General features: G+C 39.0%; 1 protein-coding gene and 1 long non-coding RNA gene across 2 annotated transcripts in view; one reads left to right on the top strand and one right to left on the bottom strand.

Annotated features, from left to right (window-relative positions):
• Positions 1-18,325, bottom strand: part of LOC140241901 (cilia- and flagella-associated protein 43-like) — a 50,713-nt gene extending 32,388 nt beyond the window's left edge. Inside the window, exons 1-9 of the mRNA XM_072321650.1 lie at positions 18,196-18,325; positions 15,246-15,499; positions 14,791-14,887; positions 7,844-8,011; positions 7,088-7,277; positions 6,072-6,255; positions 5,165-5,400; positions 3,613-3,729; positions 2,629-2,709 (exon numbers count right to left, since the gene is read on the bottom strand). Of these exons, the coding sequence (XP_072177751.1) occupies positions 2,629-2,709; positions 3,613-3,729; positions 5,165-5,400; positions 6,072-6,255; positions 7,088-7,277; positions 7,844-8,011; positions 14,791-14,887; positions 15,246-15,499; positions 18,196-18,224 (1,356 nt within the window). The 5' untranslated portion in view covers positions 18,225-18,325. The remainder of the gene's footprint in view (positions 1-2,628; positions 2,710-3,612; positions 3,730-5,164; positions 5,401-6,071; positions 6,256-7,087; positions 7,278-7,843; positions 8,012-14,790; positions 14,888-15,245; positions 15,500-18,195) is intronic.
• On the top strand, positions 9,146-12,748 carry LOC140241902 (uncharacterized). The gene is made up of 3 exons (XR_011902115.1): positions 9,146-9,302; positions 10,713-10,843; positions 11,646-12,748. It is a non-coding gene; the product is annotated as an uncharacterized lncRNA (long non-coding RNA).
• Positions 18,326-22,803: the final 4,478 nt, after the last annotated feature.

Here is a 22,803-nt window from a genome sequence, read left to right as displayed (position 1 = left end):
TGAAATCAGTCTTACAGAACGAAACTGACCAACTGCACTGTGGAATACACCATTTTGATTATATCCATCACCCCATAAGTGCTTTGCAGAAATTACATTCTTTCACATCAATTTTTGTGGATTCCAAAGCATGCTCTTTGTTATTTAATAATATAAAATGTCACATACTGTAAAAGTGGATATTTTCGCGTGACTAATTTTGCGCGCTTGGCCAGGTAAGGAGAGTTTGACGTGTTTTTAATTCTGCAGAATCAAGACATCAACTACTGAAATATATGGCACGCAAAGATATTCACACGCTTTTAATTTCATGTTGGCTTCTGGTTGCGCGAAATGCACGAAAATTTCAACACTGCGAAACTTTCCACTTTTACAGTAGATGTACCGTCCTGAAAAACACTATATGCATGGTGCTGAGTCTGGATCCAATTTCAAACCTGTTCTCACTCTAATCAAACTCAATATCCAGTCCATCTGAATTTCATTCATTAAAGAACACAGTATCTGCAGTACGGGCATCATACATTCTTGTACTCCATACATGCTACAAGCAAAAGCATGCAATGTGTATAACTTGGTTGTGGAAAAAAAGAAAGTAAGTTGACCATCTTCAAGCACTTGGACACAGAAATTAAGAAAAATGAATAAATTGCACAAGTAATCAGAGGGGATATTTTCAAATGTATCACAGTGAGGGTGTCATGTTTCCTTCATGAATCTTTCAAGGGTATGTAACCATGGCAACATGACACAAGTGCTGCATGAGGTCATCACATTCTGTAGGCAATGCTACCACAATAAAATGGCAAGTGCTTCAGATCACAAACCAGAGTGCATTTTATCCCCTAATCCCAGAATCCAAAGCATGCATGTGCAAGGAGAACTCTGTGTGTGTGTGTACAAAGAGTACTTATTCAATTCTGTACTCAATTCTGACAAAATGTTTGGGCATCACACTCAATAATATTCATTCCAAGACACCATTCATGAAACTCATAGGCTGTCCAAGATAGAAATCAAATACAAACAACAAAATAAACACTTGACAACACAGTATTCACAAGTGCCCACATGTACCATGTACTGTAAAAGTGGATATGTTCATGTGAGTATTTTTTTTTTCACAGTCGGCTGGATAAGGTGAATTTCACATGTCTTTAATTCTGAGGAATCAAGACATGAATTACTGGAACATGCAGCAAGTAAAAATATTTGCATGCTTTTATTTTTGTATTAGTTCCTGGTTGCACAAAATGTGCAAAAATTTCAACACCTCGAAAATTATCACTTCTAGAGTATATCATAATTTACTTCAGTCTCACATGACTGTGGTCCTGTACAGTGCAAGTGTATCTTCACTTCTGTTTTGACTGCCCATGGTATGTACTTGCATTTTCCTAAACAGACCGGTAAGCTTTGATGTCAAATAGCCCCTTTAAAGTATCAACAAATGTTAAGAATTTTTTTGCAAGCCTCCCTCAATAAACACACCAATCACAAAGTAATTACAGATCTACCTTCCCATGCTTTTCATATATTTTCTTGTGGCAAAGAGGTCAATTTTTGGACGACCACCAAGTGAGGCGCACCTCTAAAATTAGAATGGGTCTTGATGCTGCATGATTTCTAGCTTTCTGAGTTCTTGATTACTGTAACAACAACAACAACAAACTCTTACAAAATGGTAAACAATAAGCGATATGCTTGTTTCACTATGCATACATCATTTCTTTGTCAAACACTTCATCAAACCAATGTGTAATGTCCCCCCAACTAAACCAGACTAAATTTCCAGGATTCACGGCTCGCAGGCCACGGTTTTGTCTGGCCACTGGCTTGTGGAGAGAATGAGATATAGCGCCCAAAGTCTTTACATATACCAGGAATATTGTGCAGAGTGACAGAATCCCTAGAGCCTGTGCATCAACACCACTTACAATCTCCAGCTTCAATGACAATTATGTGAAAAGACACCTGTCACCACTTTCAAATCTTCCTGACATCTTACCTCTATCTTCTGTCCTTTCTTCTTATGCTATGCCACAAAACACACATTGCCAAATGAAATCAATGACATAACAGAATGAAATTATTTGTTTGACATGCACTGAAGAAGAAAACGAAGAAGAAGAAGAACAAAAAAAAATTCCCAGGACTCATGTACTTTGATTGAAGTCTCTCCTATAAAGAGTCTTAGATACTTGCAATTTACCTCACACTTACCAGTTGAATACTTCAATGAATCCACACTATATCTAGAGATTACATCTGTTATATAATCATAATGGTCTCCTGATTAAAAGACTAAATGAATATGCTCCTTGCAATGAAGCAGGTTTTAATCTCCATCTTGAATTAGACTACTTCATTTTGTTTGATTCCACACCTAACAAGTATCAGACACTCAAACAACCGGAGTTAATAAACCACTTAGATAAACAACAAATTTGCATCATTCTTCAATATCTTCGATCAGAGTGATATTTTTCTGGCAGGAACTTTGGGGGGTGGGGGGGGGGGGGGGAAGCACACATAAATCATTACCTAGTTTAGAAAAATAAAATCTCATATGTAGAATGGTTTCATCAGCTAGGCAGCTGCATATATAGTGGTAGAGAAGTGACTTACCGGTGTGCCAATGGACATGCTTCCAATTAGCTGATTATCCTGTAGACTCCAAATCTGAACTTCTCCATTCTCCCTCACCGTCTGTAACCACAATCAATCACAGAAAAAAAAACCCAACAACAATTGTCAAAGTCTCCACTACATTTTCCAATGACATGGTGATTTGTGATAATACATTTAGAGGAAAAAACAAACAAACAACCCAAGCATCTACTGTAAAGCGAGGAAGATTCACATGTATTCTAATTTCCAGAATTTTGCGAGAGCCAAGATTTGCAACATTAAAGGGGACGGCTAGTAACTGATCAGTGGGAATCAGTGGGAATGCTGGGGGATGATTGTTGCAATCCTTGTGGGATTCATTTAAGAGTACATTATATATCTATTGTAGTGTGAAAATTATTTGCTTCAGAATGGTATCATTGTTAACTGGCCGTTAACGATCACCCCATCACTGTACAGGCATGCTAACCTGGAAACATTAAACTGCACATTACTTGAATATGAGACCATTCAGAAGCAAATAATTTTCACACAACAATAGATATATAATGTACTCTTAAATGAATCCTACAAGGATTCGAACAATCATCCCCAGCATTCCCACTGATGCCCACTGATCAGCTACTAGCCATCCCCATTAAAATGCATGTGAAAGTTCTTGTCTACACTATTGTAGTGAATGTTAGAGGCCGCAAAAATTTCACGGCGCAAAAAAAGGCCATCAGCTCCAATTTGCGAAAATTTTATGCCACAAAAATATTGTGTTTTACAGTATAGAGACATCAGTAAGACAGCAACAGCAATGGCTACACAGAGAATCCTGAAATCCCAGTACGTTTTCACGATTACATTTCTTTCTGGTTTTTATCACTAACGTGGTATCTGCAATATGTGTTCACACACACTTTCAGCAGCAATGAACAACTTAACAGCTCACACATGAATGACAGACTACAACATAAATATGTGTTTGATACTCACAACACAGTGTGTGGTGCCGGGTGCCATTATTGCTATTCCAAGGAAGTTTCCATGATGTGTATCCACTAGTGGTTGTGGAGTATCTTGGTTGAGGTGATCATAGGTGTACACAGAACCCTGTGACAGAAATCAAAGGGGGATGTATGATATTAAAAACTGTATTTACTGTACAACTGATTGTAATTGCAACAAGGTTCTAGCAATTATCTTGTATGTAATTGTTAAAAGCCCGTAAGGAGACCGAATTAGACTTGCTTTTGACAACTGCCTTTTGGTGTATCTATAAATATATACTGTTGAGAAATAAAACTGGAAAAGAACGTCATGAAACTAATTTGCAATGTCTGTTTGAAAGAGAAATTTGTGAAAGAATTGAGGAAGATTTGAATAGTAAGAAAAGACATCATAATTTACCAAAACAAATGATGTATATTGTGTACATAATTTGTGACTTTTTTATCTCAAGAATGCCTTTCAAAGTTCAGTTTATCTTCTTTTCCCACTTTTTTCATCATGTGATATAAAATGTTGAACTATGAAGACAATAAATACCCTGTTGGGGTAAAAAAAAAAATCTTCTACATAGTTTCTGCTGCACATGAAAATTTTCTACACAATATGATTTTAACTACATTCAATGCTATAAACTATTTCTCCTGCTAACTGACATTCTAATGTGACCACACTTTTCTTGAAGGTGGTCTAAATATTTGAAAGAACATGTCATCAAAGGGGATAGTGAAGCTTTGAGAAAGTAGTGGTTGATTATCACACACCATAACAATGTGTTATTAATGTAGTATCAAGGCAGCATTTCATTTTTACTATATAAACCAAACCACACTATTCTGTCTCTCATATGCTGCTGACATTGTCATCAACCATTAACAAAACCATATCTGGGGTACATTGCAGCATTTCAGAGACCAGAATGCATCCATTGGCCTTTGAAACAAAAATACTCAAGGTCATAGTACCCAAGGATTTCTTCCAGTTACGCACTGGGTCTCTTGGGTACACGGGAGAGGAAATATGGGTGAAAGAATTAGTTACGTTTCCAAGTGTGTAATAGCAGCTGCTAACTAACACTGCATATGACTAGTCACAGGATTCCATATCTATAATCACAGCTTCTCTTTTTCATGCTTCGTGCCATCTGGCAAAGGGCTGTTGTCCCATTCACAAGGAGTTATCTGATTCAATCACTCAGTATAAAGGATAAAACAAAATGAAGCAAGCAAGAAAAACAAGCAGACAAAGATAAACACGATGGTCAATATGGTGCCCCGATTTACAGAGAACTACACGTGTATAGAGACTCTGTTTTCATTGATGATTCAAACTCCGATAATACCTAGTGGGGGGTCTGGGCACTGTTTCAAGAAAGTTGTCAGCCCTGACAAGGTGTCAGTCTCTGACAAGTTCAGTGAAATTCTTGGTTTTGATTAGCTGAGAAGCTCCGGTCACTGACTGTTACTACTGCAATTGTCAGAGACTGACAACTTTCATGAAACAGTGCCGAGAAGGCATGAGTACCAGGAAGGGGGCTCACCTGGGAGCTCCCAATGGCAAGTTTGGAGTAGGTGGTTGACCAGCCAAGAGAGGTGATCGGTGAGCCCACATTGAAGCTGTCACGGATCTGGACAATGTTCTTGGTGATGTCCAGGCAGCGGAGTATCCCGTCCTCCCCACCACAGAACAGACCGTCCCGATGCAGGGCAAGGGCCGACATGCTCCCCTCAGTCACCACAGAGCCGGGATTCAAAGAGGGGCTCCTGACTTCTCCATCTGTGAAGAAAGCACAAACAGTACCAAAGCGTGAAATCATTGCCATTCATTGCCACAGACACTGGTTCTAAACAACCTCATCTGGCCCGAGTATCTCTACACGAACTTAGTTCCAACCTAAGCTAAAACAAAATACTGACATCATCACATTCGTATTTTATTGTGTGCTATCATGCATCCATTGCAACATTGTACATAATAGGCATAATCCTTGACACTAGGACACGAGGACAAATAAGTGTTCATCTCCCAACATGCAGTGCTGTATATTTCCAAGATTACGTACAAGAATCTCCAAGTAACACAACAGTAGTATCAAAAACTGTGAGTACTGATAATCTTATTTGCCTATCATGTTTGTTATCATCTACATCTTGATATTCAGTATCAACAAAGAACATCCTTTCTCATACAGCATTTTTTTTTTTTTTTGGGGGGGGGGGGCATCAGAAAGCAATCTCCACAATTTCACAATCTGAATTTTTGCCAGTTTATCTGGACGTAAGTAAGACAGGTTTTGTATTTCACTTTCATATGGGAGAATAGTGCATCACTTTTCCAAAGTATTTCAATTGCAGTCTAAATTCAGTGATTTCTAATGCTAAACTTGGTGTCTCATCCACCTGCAGTGGAACGAAAGGGACCTTGCAAGGCCAGCTACTTGCACGTACCTTCAGGCATTGAGGGCAGGACACTGCCCGAGGTGGTTAGCATGGAGATTTCTCGCTTGATGCCAGTGGGGCGGACGACGGTCTTGATGTGGTTGATCTCTGTGTCCACCTTGAGGAGCTGCCCCTGCAGGCAGCCACAGAACAGGTCTCCGGTGGGCGTCCAGCAGTGCGATGCTGGCATAACCTGGGTGGAGGGGGGCAAAATGAACAGAAAGAAAGAGAGAGAATAATGTAACAGGCCCAGTTTTGTTAGGTTACTATGCCATACAGAATTTTAGAATGTCACAGCTATGGCTTAATAACAGTGGGGATATAGTGGGGGAAAATACCAATTGACATTACTTTCTCTCTTACTCTCCTTTGATTCAGCTAGCCACTTCCTCTGTTTTGTTTTGTTCTTATTTGGGTTTTTTTTTTTTTTTTTGCCTCATACACATAAACACTGCAGATAAACCTTCTGAAAGAGCTGTTCTTATTGTCTCTGCCAAGGTTATGTCTTTGACAGCAATGGTTTGCTTGTCTGTTTGTCAGTCTGTATGCACAATAACTTCCAAATTTGAATAGAGAATTGAATGAAATTTACAAGAAAAGTTGATAATGGCAAAAGAAACATATGATTACAAATTGGTAGTGATCTGGATAACCGTCTAGATCCAGAAATCTTTTTGAATATTTTGAAGGATTCTTTATCCAGGGCTCCACGCTAACTTTTTTTTGGGTGGCCCGATGGGGCATTTTTGGTGGCCCCGGGCCAACGTTAATGTTGAGCCCTGCTTTATCAATGGTAAATAGAACCAACAAACAAGGGAATTCAAGCTGCATGCAGGAAGCTAAGGTAGAGACACTGGAAGGATTCTTATCATTGGGAAATAGGGCCGAATTCAGCATAATATGAATACGGGTGGAAATGGGCTGCTTGGCAAAGGTCTGCACATTCTAAGTGCTTTTCTAATTTGATTATGGTTCTTTCACTCCAAGAAACTTTTGAAACTGTGATTTGCAGGGATGCTGCTCACCTTCTTGTTATTCTCATCAAACCTGCCGGCATCAAAGTCTTCGGCCAGGTCACCAACCAAACCAGCCACAGCAGCATCATCTAGCTCAACGTCGTAGGGAATGGCCGAGTAGTGAGAGGCTGCCCTGCTCGGCAGGCGGGGGTGGGGTGTGGTAGCGTCTGGCCCGTTCTCATACGGCAGAGTGAATGAACTATGAAAACAAAATTTTGTCAGTGACAACGACACCAGTTAGCAGCTCATCATGGGCCATATTTCCCTTCCATGTTAGCCACATTGGTCAAGGCATACTAACATGCATTCATTCCACTGTGTCTTTTACACACATGCATACAAACATGTTACATATATCCAAAACCTTATTAAAGTAAAGATTCAAAATTTGTATTGCACATATCAGGCAATGAAGGTTGAAAAGCTCATTCTACAGTAAGAGATAAGCCAACTACAAGGGTGCTTTCAGAAAGATTAGTGCAATGCATTACCTTCCCAGTAAAGACAAGGTTCTGTGACGTCAAATGACACATTGCCTGCGGGGCAAAAACAATTTGTCTGCATCAACGCAGTATGCATACTGCATATGTGCCCGCCTAGCTATCCTGATAAAATCGCACATGATGATGGGACGTGCAATGTAATGCTGACGCCCTGGCCAACATGTACAGGGGCCCCAACACACAGTTTTGCCCCTCAGCATGGCTTGATGACATCATTGGAACATCATCTATACTTCTATTCAATACTGGAGTAAATAGATACCTTGAAGTCAAGTGATACAACTTGTCCGCCTGCTCCACAGTCCACACAGTGAGCTGCTTGGGGCCGATCACACACATCTTGTGCCAGTCAGTGGGGTTGAAAGAAACCTGGGCTGCCGGCACACCATCCATACTCTCTGTGCAGAGGAGAGCTCCAGTCTCCCAATTCCTATATCACAAGAACAGCATGAAGTGACAATGATGTTGACAATAATGGCGACGATAATAAATTCTCATCAAGCTTAAAGTATGCTTGTGCTAGAGTAACATAGCATTATTTGAATTAAGTAAAATGTACTCCAACACACAGAGAAAGCAGTGCCGTAAGTTGTGTCACCAACAAAGGAGCAATGGACCTAAAGTCTGTTTGTAGTATAACATGGATATAAAATACTTAAATCCCCTCTCAGTTTTAAAATAGCAAACTTTAGATCTGCAACGCGAAGGCTAAGAGGATGCCTCCTCCCAGGTTGGACAATGCAAACAGCTGTCTTGCACATGTGCAGAAAACCATTTTTGTTTAACAGCATTGTCTTTTGTGTTCATGTTGCCGATTTAAAGCTTGCTAACTTCAGTAGACAAAAACTGCATGACCAAACTGACTATTAAAACATTCTTCAAACCCTCTCAGGATTAGCATTTTTAAACTGCTCTAATAATACTGTATGATATGAAAAGAAACAACTGCGGACTGTGCTGCTAGAATCTTGTGTTTTGGTTTGTTTGATTTGCTTTCTTCTTTTTTTTCTTTTCTTTTTTTTTTTTTTTTTTTTTTTTGGGGGGGGGGGTCTATTTTTGTGATAAATTTGTGTTTCAAATACATCTTGCCTAGATACAAAGGCCCAAGCCCATACTGCTGAGAAATTAAAATGAAATTTGAATTTGCTTGGCATATGAGGCTCACTGACCTACACAGGCAGTTATCTAGGGAATGGAATACCTTGATCTCAGTAGTATCTACTCAGTCTACCGGCAGCGTTCGCTCGCACTGTGCAAAACGTGAACATTTTATTTTTCGTCTCGCGAAGTCTCGCGTGCAGATTTCGGTGCACGAGATTATGAGAGAAGGCAACAGGCTTTGCGAGATCAATTGCTGATGTCTTTTAGAAGTACACTGCTCGCATTATTTTTAGACAAATATTGAAATAATACCTTACAGAATATGCACATCTTTTTAACAAAAATATTATCAAAACCAAAACAATTTATGTGAGGAAGAAAACCGGCTTTCTTTTTTTTTCTGCATTTTGTAAGGTGTCAGACTTTGCTGGATCCTGACCCTTCTACAAATTGGACGGCAACACCAATTGCATCGTTAGAAAGCCAAAACTCTAGCGAACATTTTGATAGCAGTCTCGTTTGGGCTCAAAAATAAAACATTTTCGCTATTTGTCTTCAAAGTGACGGAAATTTTGTGAAACGACGCGGACTCCGAAACCGGCTTCCACTGTTTCTCTACGGTACGTGTCCGTATTACGTCACTTTATCGTTATTTTTTAGTTGTGCGACGCAGTGCCTTCTGTGCGACTGTAGTCCCGTACATAAAGAACCATGGGGGATTATTAAATCTAATACAGCTGTAACTAGTCAGTGTAAAATTTTAGATAACACACTGTCAGTTGTCTATTAAAAGTCTAAACACCGTAGAACGGAAGTTCTACACACTTGTAGATTAGCTGTAAGTGTAACTGGTAACAGTAACCTACAATTTGTAGGTTGCACTCGTAATTCGTGCATGTTTGTTTCTGACTTGCATGAAATATCTATAGACTACAGATCTAAGGCTTGTTGAATACAGTCAAAAAAAAAAGTTGTAAATTCAGTAGGTTGTAGCCGATACTCTTGAGTCTTATTAAAAAACCCATCAAGTTTATGTAGGGCTAGGGGGCCTAGTTAAATGTTTAAATTTGTGGAAGTCCGGTAAGATAAAGAATGCAAATGGTAACTTTTAAAAAAGTTTTTGGTCTGTCTGTTTATTTCATACTATTAATCTGCGCATCGCGCATGCCTTTCTTTGAAGTTTGATCTACAGTTGTACAAGATCTACCCACCCACATGTGATATTTCTTACAGTGCTATAATTGTCCATGAATCATGATCAAGCAAAATAAAGTAGTAGTACTAGTACCAAGAGTTATTAATCGTGAATTACATGTGGTTCAATCATAAAAATTGTACGGTCCTTGGCGTAACATTTTCTTAGAGTTAGACCATCGGTATCCGTCTCTTCACTGTTGGATTCTTAATAAATTACTGACATTCATCACTGTCATTGGGACACGTACAGCTGACCATACATGTCCCAATGTAAGATAAGAAGTCTGTCGTGAAGAGACAGATACTGTCGGTCTAACTTTTTTTGGTACCTCACCAAATGATAGTTTCATCCCAATCGCAACAAACAAAAATTGTTTTACGTTAACTTTTACAAAGTGATATATACCACATATAGAAGAAGAAGAAGAAGAAGAAGAACTGAATGTACAACTGTAGTAAAGGCACACGGCTGGGCCTACATGTACAAATGTAGCACATTGATTGACTGTTTTCAGAGTTTATTTTTCATCAAATTAATTTTTGTTTTATTTTCCTGGCTGTACACAGGTTGTGATGTACAAACAGCTGTACACTGTTGTCGCATTGCATCTGTTCAGGCTAATGTGTACATGTAGACCTTGGTTTTCAATTAGGCTAACTACAAGTACGTCCGCGTTAAAAAATTTTAGGGTGTCTACCCGTCAATTCGAAGCTTTAGGCTATCATTGTACATTTATATAACTATTAGAGAATAGATCAGTAACCATGGTAACTGGAATCTATCATACATTGTATTTTGATTGTTTAACATCTTCTTTCTGAATTCCTTGCAGTCAAAATACTGGACATTCAAGGAAAGTTCCTGGCTTCGAACTTCATCATGTAGCACATTCCACTTACTGAGTCGGTTCCCAGAAATGCAGAAACTCCACTGTGGGATAGCTCCTTCAAGCAAAATGACCGAGTAAGTAAATTCATGTTCTGATCTTTCTTTTTTTCCTCCTTTCTTTCTTCTGCAGATTTAAGTCCCTCCTTCAGACTCCAGTTCTGAAGATTCTTGCAGTAGTCTGGGTTGTCATGTTATATGAAGATATAATATTTTTAACGCTGTATAGTGTACTACTCCACCTGGGGTTTTCACCCTGATCTTCACAAGTAGTGTTGTTCATCTTTTAATGTCCTATGTACAATTTGTACGCACACTGTATGTAAAAGAAAGTCTATAGTACTGTAAGGAGATGTCCTTAAAAAATGAAATAAAATAATTATACTTTTGTAGGGTTGTGTTTGTTTTTGCATGTCAACATTTATGTCCATAGCTCTTGAAGATGGCTGGTACCATTAGCATAACAGTAGGGAAAGGGGGTGTCAACCCCCCCCCCCCCCCATCATTTTCCTGAATGATACTCACTAAACAAAAGGGTAATAATTCTGACATTTGTTGTGTGTGTGTGTTGGCGGGTATTGAGCAAAATCCTGTGAGAATTTATCTCTCTCTTTCTGTCTTTTCTGTTTTTGCTTTTCTTTTTCTTTTTTTTTTTCTTTTTTTTTGGGAGGGGTCCAATCATTTGCACTGGAATTTAAAACTATGAAATTCATTAAAATCTTTTCCTGAAATATAAAATTTGTTCTTTATCTTTGCTTGTATAGCATTTATAGATTCATTGAAACATTTTTTTTTGAAAATATTTTTCTTGAGTTTCTTTGATGTTTAACAGTGCAGTCATGATGTTTATTTTCTTTCCTTTTCTGCATTTCTTTTATAGATGGCTGAAGGTTCACATCTATGGTGTTTCAATGGTACAGAATCTGGAACTGGATCGAAATGATGCACAAGTATTTGTTACCCTGGAGCAAAAAATCTCTTATTTAGTGGAAAAGATTGAACTGTGTGACATTGACACTAGTGGAGGTGATGCAGCACTTTTACGCGTATGTAGGTACAAACAGCCTTTCGTCAAGTGTGCGGAATATTGATAGACATTCTTCTCAGAAGTTATATAACTTAGCACATGAAAAGTACCCAACAACAAAAATCCTTTTGAGTGGAATTCTTGCCAGGTTGGGCTGTGATTGTTTGCACGATAGATACCCGGGTTTACCGGTACATATGATAATACGTTGCAACCAAATTGTTCAACTGCTCTTGCATCAACTTGTGTAAAATTTTACTTTGTTCATTACAGCAAATACAAAGGCTGTTCATGAAAAGGCAACCTTTAGGAAGCGTGAAAGAAGAAACTTAAAACAAAATCGCAAACTAACAAACAAACAAAAATGGAAAAAACGTAAGAGTGGCCGGTGAAGAAGGATGGCCCCTCTTCTAAAGCCTCCCGATTTCCAACTCAGCCACCCAACCCCTTCAAGGGGTTTACATCCCGTATGAGTACAACTGTATATTTCATCTGGAGACGGATGCTGACACAGTAACGGAATGTGAGACAGTGAAAGAAAGTATGTGTTTGTTACACTTTTCCTGTTTAAGCCATTGTAAAAATAAACATTCTTGCTTTTAATCATTTGCTATGTTTGAGAAGATTCTATAGGCACCCACAGGTATGCCTGTATAATGTACAAAATATAAGCCAGAAGTCCGTTTCAGTAAAGTTAGATATAATATGTACATGTACAATGCACATTGAGCTTCCTAAAAATGCAATTAACATTATCAAGATTTCATTACAAAAGTTTACCGATTTTGAAAAAATGTTAGTTTTCTAAGTGTTGCATGATTAAGCAAAATGATAAGTGCATACAGTATTTTGGTGCATTGTATTTGCATTTGATTTTTTTTTTTCTGAAAGAGAAGCAGTTATTGGCACAATGTATGTGATTTTGTTTTCACATATATTATTAAACATAAGTTATGTTGGGATTCATGTGTGCTGTCTCTATGTTATTTTGTGATGATTGGAAGGACTTGCTTCTTGTGTTTTGTATGAGCATGTTTCTTTTGGGGAAAAAAGTGTGTTGCATGTCTCCAATGCAGAATGAGAATATCAGTTTGTATGTTGATAAATTCCCTGAAGACTTCGACCACCTCCACCGCCAGCACTACCTGGTATAGGCTTATCCCTTCATAAACTGTACATGTACCATCAAATGTTATTATTCACAAATGTACATTGTATAATGTGTGACAAGGATGTGATTATATTTTGCCCATTTAAAGCTGTGTATATTTACAGTCACACATTTTTATTTACGTATAATCTCAATGAAATGATCTACAAAGATTTTTTTTTTTCTAATCAGCGGTTGAAATTTAGAAGCCTATTAATAAATAACAACAATTCAACAAGCAATATAACAAAGAATCACAACTATCAAAAAAAGAAGCTTGTCAAAATTCAAGACAAACAAATAATTATAACCAGAATACATTTCCTATATACATGTGTAATTTGAAGAAAACTTGTTTAATCAACACATTGAATAGCACAGCTATGCTTGTTCAGTATTTTCTCAACTACGGTAGTCGTCATTAACTCGATTACAGGACAATTAGTTACCCTTGTGTGTGTGTGTGTGTGTGTGTGTGTGTGTGTGTGTGTGTGTGATATGCATGCTTCTACCGAATATGATATGTTGTTTGTTTCTTGTGCAGATGTGTTGGTAAATTCCCTGAAGATGCTAACCATTCCCCCACCGACTCTGCATACCGGTACCATATAACTCATAACAAACGATTCATTCACAAAAAGTATAAAAGTCTGACAGGGTTTATAACCTGTAAGTTTTATCTTGGCCACTGTTAATTTTTGTGTAGAATCAGAAACCCATTTTAACTAGATATATCAAAACAACAATTACATGGCAACACTTGTATCTTGTCAACAAGTCGTGATGTACACGATCACACGACCAAGGCCGAGCTATACAGTAGGTATGGCCCTCTGGTAGTGCAACTGAACAGCACAATTTTCAATATGTGGGACTGATGTAAGTTTTTGTGGACGTGAGTCATTTTCTCTCATTTACGACAGTGATATAAGAAAAAAAAAAGACAGAAAATATCATTCTGATAATTGTTACACAAAAAAGCAACAATGAACAGAATTTGAAGCGATTCTAGCGTTTTTGGAGTGCTTCGAGTTGCCCTCGTTCATTCAGCAGAATCGCCATGCCGATGATGTCACAGCGCGGGGTTGTGATTGGCTAACTAAGGTCGTCTGCGACTTCGCCAAGTTTTGAGCATTTTTGGATGTGTACATGGATGCTATTTTGCTGGATCCTGACCCTTCTACAAGCAATGGTTAAAAAATAGTGGTATTTCTGAAAACCTAGATAAATTTCGCTTCGAATGATGTATGATTTTAGTGGGCTCAGAAGCAAATGATATTGAAATATACAGTCCTTTCTCAATTTTTGATCTTGTGATTTTGATCTCACTTTTATCCTCCATTTACTATATTTTTCTGAGTGAGGAAAATTTTTATTTTTACATGTCTAGTACATTTCGTCCTTAAACATAAAGATGCAAAAGAAATCGTTGAAAAGCATTGATTAGTCATGGAAATATCGCAGTTTGAAAAGGGGATGTTTTCTTCGGTTCGAGACGTCATGTGAAGGTCACCGCGACCGCGCTGAAAATAAAATAAGCGTCTTTTCGGAGGCCTGCCGGTTGACTGTACTATCACCATGCTAATGCAGTGCTCAGTCTTTCTTCACTGAAATATGCCACTGTCTTATTCTCTCATTTCAAGAGCAGAGAAACCTTGCCAAAGGTATGATGTGCTACACGAAAACAGCCCTAGTTTATCAGTCCTATAGCTTGCAAATATTCATTCCTCATCACAGCTAAACATAATGAAAGGGGTGTGTCTCTTGAACCAAAAAATAATGTTTGCATGAAAAAACTGATATGGTACAGGTGGGGATAGAAGTAGGAAATGAGTTACAGTATCTTACCACAGATAGACAGAGAACTCTGGAATGCCTGAACAGCTGACCATGTACGGGTGAGTGTAGGAGAGTGCCAATGCAGAATACTCCAACTTTGCACCACCTTCGCAAACAAATAAACAAAAAACAATCAAAACATACAAGCAATTGAGTTAAAAAAATACCTATTAACCAATATGTGATAGCATTGATACATCATCATAGAACATCAAAATGTTTGAATTGCCTCTACAACATAATGCAAAGCAGTAATAATGAATTCAACATTGCTTGCCAATTTGACAATTCTTTGCTTCCAGTAACAGATCTTAGCACCTGTAATAAAGTTGCTACATAAAACTTGAAAGCAAAAGAAAATATGAGGTCATAGTAAGCTATCTATGCTAATTTGGCTGAGTGTATTATAGCAATGAAGTAAAAACAATATCAAAGGGATTTGGAATGGTTCAGAATATACATACCTTGGCATTCTGCTCGCTTAGCCATACTCGGGTAGGAATATACAAAAATCCTGGGATTCAAGCACAGCTCTGAGAAGGCAAAGAGATGCTGGGAGCCACTCACGGCAAGGACACCAACGCCTTCACCAGGGGAGGGGAAGACAACTTCTCGCTTGTTGGTTGTGTCAATGAACTTGATGTTGTTTCCACACCCATGGCAAAGTGTGCTCTTGTTGATGAAGCTGGCTGCTGAGCCATTGTACCCCTGGGTCCATCTGTAGTACATGAAGCATGAATATGATAGGTCAACAATTGTGTCAGCATCTAAAGTAAACAAAAAATTGATCAAAATGAATGTGCATGCCCACATCAACAATTGTCTGTAAATATGCCACGATCAAAAATTTAAATCTAAAGAATGCAATTATACATTTTGTACTAAAGCTATACTGTAAAAGTGGATAGTTTCGCGCGACTAATTTTTCGCGCTCGGCCCAGTTAGAAGAGTTTCGCATGTTTTTAATTCCGCGGAATCAAGACACTAAGTACTGGAACATATGGCAAGCAAAAATATTCGCGTGCTCTTATTTTTGCGCTAGTTTCTGGTTGTGCAAAATGTGCGAAAATTTCAACACCATGAAAATTTCCACCTTTACAGTACGGTACTCTAGACTATATCTTCCATTAAAATTTAACAGATATTATTTTTTATGTTTTACAAAAATTTCTGTGTTAGGGCGCTAGTGTACTATTGCAATTCCTCGTCAATTGATCTCCAAACATGCACAAACTCACTCTAAATATCCAACAACCACAAATATTTGTGTCTGAGACCCAAGTACAGTAGTAATAGAATTGTTGTTTCGTGACACTTCTACACTTGATGGAATATTTACAACAATCGCAGCTAGTTTGCTATTGTACAGGAGCAGATGATGCAGCATGGTATGATTGAGAGTACCACCTATCGTCACCCTAAGGATCTGTAGCTTGTTTATTACAAAAGTATAAAACAAATTCCCCTAATTCTTATCTCAAACATGCCATAAATACTGCAGTTTTGAATGTCGTGACCATCTCGTTGATTCTGAATCTCCGTTTTAAAATAACGCAATTTTAGTGCATGCATTCCATTTTCTTTGCGCAGCTTAAAAAGGTACCTTACGATCGGCACCCCCTCCCTCCATAGGTAATACACGTGAATTTCACAGCTATTCGTCGTTACTGAGTGAATGTGTGATTGAAACGTGTTTAGTTTGGTTTGTTAGTTTGTTTGTGAGTTTCATTTTCGTTTCTTCGTTTTTATTGCTTTCATCATAGCTAATGGCACTTAGTCCCGTGCGTATCTTTTCATTCTAGATCTATATGCAAACAGCCATGATAGGCAGGGTGCCAATTTCAAGGTACCCTGCGCCGCTGCGGATAGGTGGTACCCTTACCATACACAGTATATTAAACAGTCATGGCACTGCAGCGAGCGCAGTGATTGGTAGCAATCTCATAGCAATTACAGCAAGTTCTTCTATGGTATCCTTTAAAAGATAAACCCGTTTTTCACCTTTCCCTTAGGGGACAGGTTAGCCCGACCAGACGCTGTTAATACGCTACGCGAATACAGCGTCTGACCAACGAGCGGGCACCTACAAAGTGGGGAACCACAACACAACTACAAAACTTATGAAAATTTATACGTTCTTTATAAACAATGTACACGTTACCAAACGTTACTCACCTTAAGTGCATGCTTGTATTACAGAAGGTTCGTAAGTCCATTGAGAGCCCTCGTGATAAGTCCGTGGAACCAAAAAATGATACTTTCTGGCGGATTCCCTAACACCGTCAGGGTTCATCGTTGCAGAATTCAAAATGGCGCCTTGATCTCTGCGGAAATCTTTTGCGTGCGTGCGATGCGCTGCTTGAGTGTTGGTGTAGCAGCACGGTCGACAGCGCGACCTTTTGAAAGGGCATTCAGATCATGTGACCTCCCGGATATTGGAAATGGCCTGGCGTGAAAGACGATGTACCGTTCGTGAACCGTTCACACATGCTGCATATAACCATCATTTTAGGTAAGTTATCAAATCTAAATTTCAATATTCATAGCATAGATATGAAGTCTCATTATCATTTTGTTCGTCAGATGAGTTTGAAGTGACAAAAAAAAATGATCTAAAGTATCAAAATTCAATCCGATCGCATGCTAGCGTTGGACCCTCTTCGTGTTTGGAGCTTCGTTGGTACAGCCCTGTCGCGCTACGTATGTACAGCGGCGACTGGGCTGTGTATAGTTAGGGACAGGTTAGCTTGTACAAAGTCTTGTGTAGCGATTGATTGAGGTTTGGGGTTGTTCTTTGACTTGTTGTGTTATGTTTGTGCATGAGGGTGTGTGTGTGAATGAAAGAAGATGGTGAAAAAGAGCCTATTCTATTAAATTCTAAATAAGACACAGGTGAAAAAAATATCTAGAGGTCTAGGTTCTAATTGATAATAAAAGAGAAAGGATATGAATAGGATCTACCTAGAGATATCTATATGATATGAAAGGGGGGAATACGAAAAAAAAAATGAATGAAAAGATACTGAAAAGGTACCGGTACCCAACGGTTAGGCCTAAACCTGGAAAAATTAAACAAAAGGTTTACAAAATAGAAAATTCACTTCAAATAAAAACAAAAGATAATGGAAGAAAAGAAAGAAAGAAGAGAAACTGGCATAGCCTGGCCGGCCCAGCAGCGCAGCGATAGATGTGACTTGCTTCGCACTCGTCTACTGAAACTGCTCTGACGTTAGCTAGCTGCACAGTATAGAGTCTATACAAGCATATTATTGATCATTCCAAAGCAAAAACACTGCACTGCTGGGCACGTATGTGTGCGTGGTGATACCTTGATACGTGGGAAACTATGATGAGCGATCTAGATACAACTTTCATGAAAAGTGACGATACACAACCCCTTTGAGTTGTACTTACGTTAAATCCAGTGATCCAATTGAGTCCATGGTGTTTGATTAATGATTCTAGAGGTCAAATGTGACTGTAAACATAGTACACACTGAGAAATTAAAAGGTTTTCTCTTCAAAATAATGGACAATTGTCCAGGATAGGCGCTTCTCGTTGCTAGGAATACGTCGGGCTAAAGGTCACGCACGCACGCGCAAGGAGCGCACGGAGCGTACGGGCGTGCGTAGTACGTGGTGCGCGGCGTTACGTCGTTACGTACGTACGCTTTTGGATGCCACCGTGCACCTGCGGGAGGGGGAGAGGACTGCCCCCATACTGCCTCCCATACCCTTATCCCAAAAGTGGGCAGTGGCAAACATGAGTACGTATCAAATTATTATAGAACAAAGAGGGAAGAAAATATATTATAGGGCCTAATGTGTAAATACAAAAATAATTCTAATGTATGAAAAACTAATTTACGCATCTATTTTCCGTTTTGCCACCCATGCACGTCACTCATGTATCTCAGTTTCCGCTAAAAGAAAAACTTGTCAGTGTCGTTTAAAGTTGCTTCATTTGTCTTTTGAAAGGCAAATACATAATATGATTATATGCATTTGATAAAATAAAGGCTTGCTCGTCTTGTAATTTCATCAAATGATGTTGTATGCTTTAATCATCTATACCTACCTGTTTTAACTTTTAGATTCAAATAATATTTACTCAGTTATACTTTGTCAATTGACTTTGGGCTACATCTATTTACGAAAAAAAAAAAAAAAACCCCTTCATGCAGAAACAATCAAACAATCAATCACACTTAATCAATCAATAAAAATCAATCAATCTATCTATCTAAATTGTTCGAGATTATGAGATAAGCTTTGGATATACAGTTTTAATCACAACTTTGGTTTGCAATCACAATTTTACTTCGACGGGGGTCACAGCCACTTGGGGTGGCGAGTGAGTTTGCTCTCTTCTCGCCAGCTATAGCCCGTATAACAAACAAAAACCAAGACTTTCACAACATAATACAATTTGTAGTCACATTCATGTGTGCGCACTTGTTGATGTGGAATAACCGCCGCCTGAGGTAGGGTAAGTGCTCCCTCCCCACCCCCCCCCCCCCCCCATTGAAGGTGAGCGTAAAATGCATCATCCCGCCCCTCCCCCCCCCCCCCCAAAAAAAAAGGGGGGCATGTAAGACAGGGGAAATCAATCATAGAAGAAGAAACACAAAAGAAAACATACCAGAAAGCAAAAATTTGTTCATATTCATCTTGAGTAATTTGTGGTAATGAGACTCAACTGGGGGGGGGGGGGGACTGGGGGCTGTACTCCCCCCCCCCCCCCCCTCCCACACTGTCTTATAGAAAAAAAAAAAAGAACCGGGAAACTTGGGGGAAAAAATACACGGGGATTCAGAATGACAACAAAACCCCTTTGGCTCCCAGGGATTCTTTCCGTATTATGGCCTAGGGAAGCACTGGTGGGAATAGACCAATGACCCGCCCCGGCCCCATCGGCCTACAACCCCCCCCCCCCCCCCCACCGAAAAAAAAACAGAAGTGTATATAATATTATATATATATATATATTCATTTATTTATATATAACATATCCGCGGACCCAGACGCAGACACTGAACACAATTAAGGAATGAAATAACACATCAGAATTTACACAAAGACTTACAAATTGGTTCTCTCTCCCTCTTCCTCCATCTCTCCCTCTCTCTCTCTCTCTCGGCTCCAAAATAAAAGAGTCAGAAAAATGTGTAATATTCTGACTGCTTTGATTTATAAAATTCGGAAAAATGATATGAACATAGTTTTTTATGTTTCATTAAAATCAATTCAAATGAACAAGATTTCGTTTTCGCCCTAGCTACATAGTGCGCAGAGCACCGTAGATGTGGACAAGTTTTGGGTCGACCCAGGGACCTCCCTGGTCGACCTAATAGTAGAGCCTATAGGACTATAAATACATATTTCTTCCATAATGATATTGTATATGGCTAGTTCATTTAAAGGGATGGTATCGTTTGGTTGGTATTGTGATTCAGATAAGTAATTAAAAACCATTTATACAGCATACAATTCTAAGAGGATTTAAAGTTTATTTGATGAAAATTATTGAAATGGCTGAGATATCTTGAAAACTCAAAGGGGTTCTAATAAAAGGCTATATAGGGACCCGCCTTTCATTACCACTTTGTTTTGCTTTTTTTTTTTGAAGGCTCAGCCATTTCAAAACCAGTTTTCATCAAATAAACTTTGAACTCCTCTTAGAATTGCATGCTTTCAAACATCTAAGTGATTTCTATTATCTCGCAAAAAAGTTAGAATCTGAATCACCATCTTAACCAATAATACCATCTTGATAAGCTTGGCATCAAATTATGTTTTTTTTTTTTTTAACCTCATAAACTATCCTGCATGCTTACTTTTGAATTGGTCAAAATTTACTCCCAATACACAGAAACTTAGATAGTATATTATGTTAGGCCCTATTTTATGCTGAAAGCCACTTTTTTTTTTTCGCATTTCATGTCCTTGAGCTTGACATCACGTGTTTCATTGACTGTGTAATTCAGAAAATTTTAGAAGAACTGCAAACAATCTCAGTACAGTGAATGTGCTGTTGTCTTTTGCGAATACCCGATGGATCGCATTCCAAGGACTTCCTTTGTTTCAATGTCTGATAAAGCCAAAGTTAATATATTGGATTCAAATCTCATCTCAGCTGTTGAGAATTTACGCACTGATGAGAATCGCTCAGGGATATCGATCCAAACGCAACGGTCATCAGCTGATCCAGTGCACGCACGCTGAATGAGATGAGTGAAGCTGTGTAGTCGAGTCGTGGCCTAAACAAACAAGATGGCTGAGTAGAGCTCAAGAGGCGACCTAACGTTGATGCTTACGAAGTCGAAGAGTTGAAAAAGACTACCAGCGTGTGTCTATCTTCATTGGACTCGTTTTCAGGTCATTCGAGAGTAAACATTTGATTTGTCACTCAGATTTGACGTTTTACTACGGAGCCTGCTGCATCTTGCCTGGACTCGTCCTATTCTATTGTTAAATGCCGAAGTCGATTCACCGGTAAGAACTACCAACCGTAAGTACAGCAGCTGGCGGGAGGATTTTTAGAAGACGGTGGTCCGATATCGATGCATGCTGCAGAGCGGGCGGCGGCCTGCAGAATTGAGCGGCGCTTGGTCGTAGAAAGTGCGGTGCGTGAAGCAGAGAACCACACGGGCCCTAAACAATCGGATTGTTGCTGTGGGACCTACATTGTACTTCCCTTTCAGTGAAAGAACGTGAACAGATCACTTAAAAAAAGATCCCACTCAGGAAGCGTATCAAACAGTGTGATTTTACTCAGAAGAGAAGACTGACCGTAGGCGTAGGAGAAACGCCAGCTCTCATCTCATTCCAGGCACTGCTCGAGTCAAGGACAAGGTAGCGTAGTCAGTGACGTGATATCGGCAGTCATCGTTTGTGCTACTGCTGGCAAAACAGTCTAATAAAGGTGTGTACCGGTAAATAGTGTTTAGAATTTTATCGTTAGACTGTAGGTCATATAGCTGTAGACATCTACATTCTCCGAGATGGATGTACTTCTCTAATCTAGTTTGTTGAGACCATGATCGCCTTTCTGAAAGTAGATAAAAAGGCATAAAGCCATTCCCCATTAGACAGAAAGATCCGTCTGTCAGTGTCAGTCTGTCCTGAGGAGTCTGTTACTTTTATGACGTTATCGCTCTCCTCCAGGGGATCCATGAAGCCAGACACAGTCTCCACAGAACATTTCCCCGACGACCAGATACAGACCGATCTTTCGGTCAAATAAACACAATGCTGTTTTGAAACGTGTTTAGGTTTAGGGGCCTAACGTTAGGTAATTAGATGTCTAACATATCTCAAGGTCAACTCCAGCTGTTTCCGATTGTGTTTTCTACCCATTATTTGTGTGTGAATGATGATGAGACATGTTTGGTGGTACACAGCACAGTTGACCTTTACTTCCTGGGTCGAACGGCGCAAAGCAGCTGCACAATGACAACACTTTAATAGCGATTTTAAACGCTGCACCCTGAGAATCGCGTTTCAAACCATGTTCTCCAACACCATTCCAAACTCATTTTGAAACGTCATTCTCTCTCTCAAGTTAAATAAATACAGCCTAAGACTAGATTTCTATACAATTTCTAGAATTCCCTAGTAGAATTAGAAATATACTGGGATAATTTTGGGGTATCCAAGGCCTCTTTGCCCCAAGCTGAAATTGCCATCAAAAATGGCATTGACCTTCAGAAATCTTATTTCGGGCCCTGCATATGTATGGTGTAGACCTATCGGTATTCAAAGGTCTTCGTTTTCTTATTGACCCTATGTGACTATCAGTAGGACATCAATAGTATAACTCTAGCTGTAGACACTTGGCTTTACATCTTAAGTCTATTTAATAGCAGCCCACTCTTATGCTAAGGCCAAGCAGTTACCAGCAAGTTACATTATTTTTGGATGTGAATGAGCCTCTGACTGTTTATTTTGGTCTACTTCAACCCTGATCTTGAGATAATTTAATGAATACCAGTACTACTGGTATTCATTAAATTATCTCGT

Source organism: Diadema setosum, chromosome 18 (genome assembly GCF_964275005.1).
Source record: "Diadema setosum chromosome 18, eeDiaSeto1, whole genome shotgun sequence".
NCBI classification, from domain to species: Eukaryota; Metazoa; Echinodermata; class Echinoidea; order Diadematoida; family Diadematidae; genus Diadema; species Diadema setosum.
This window is presented reverse-complemented; position numbering and strand designations above follow the sequence as displayed.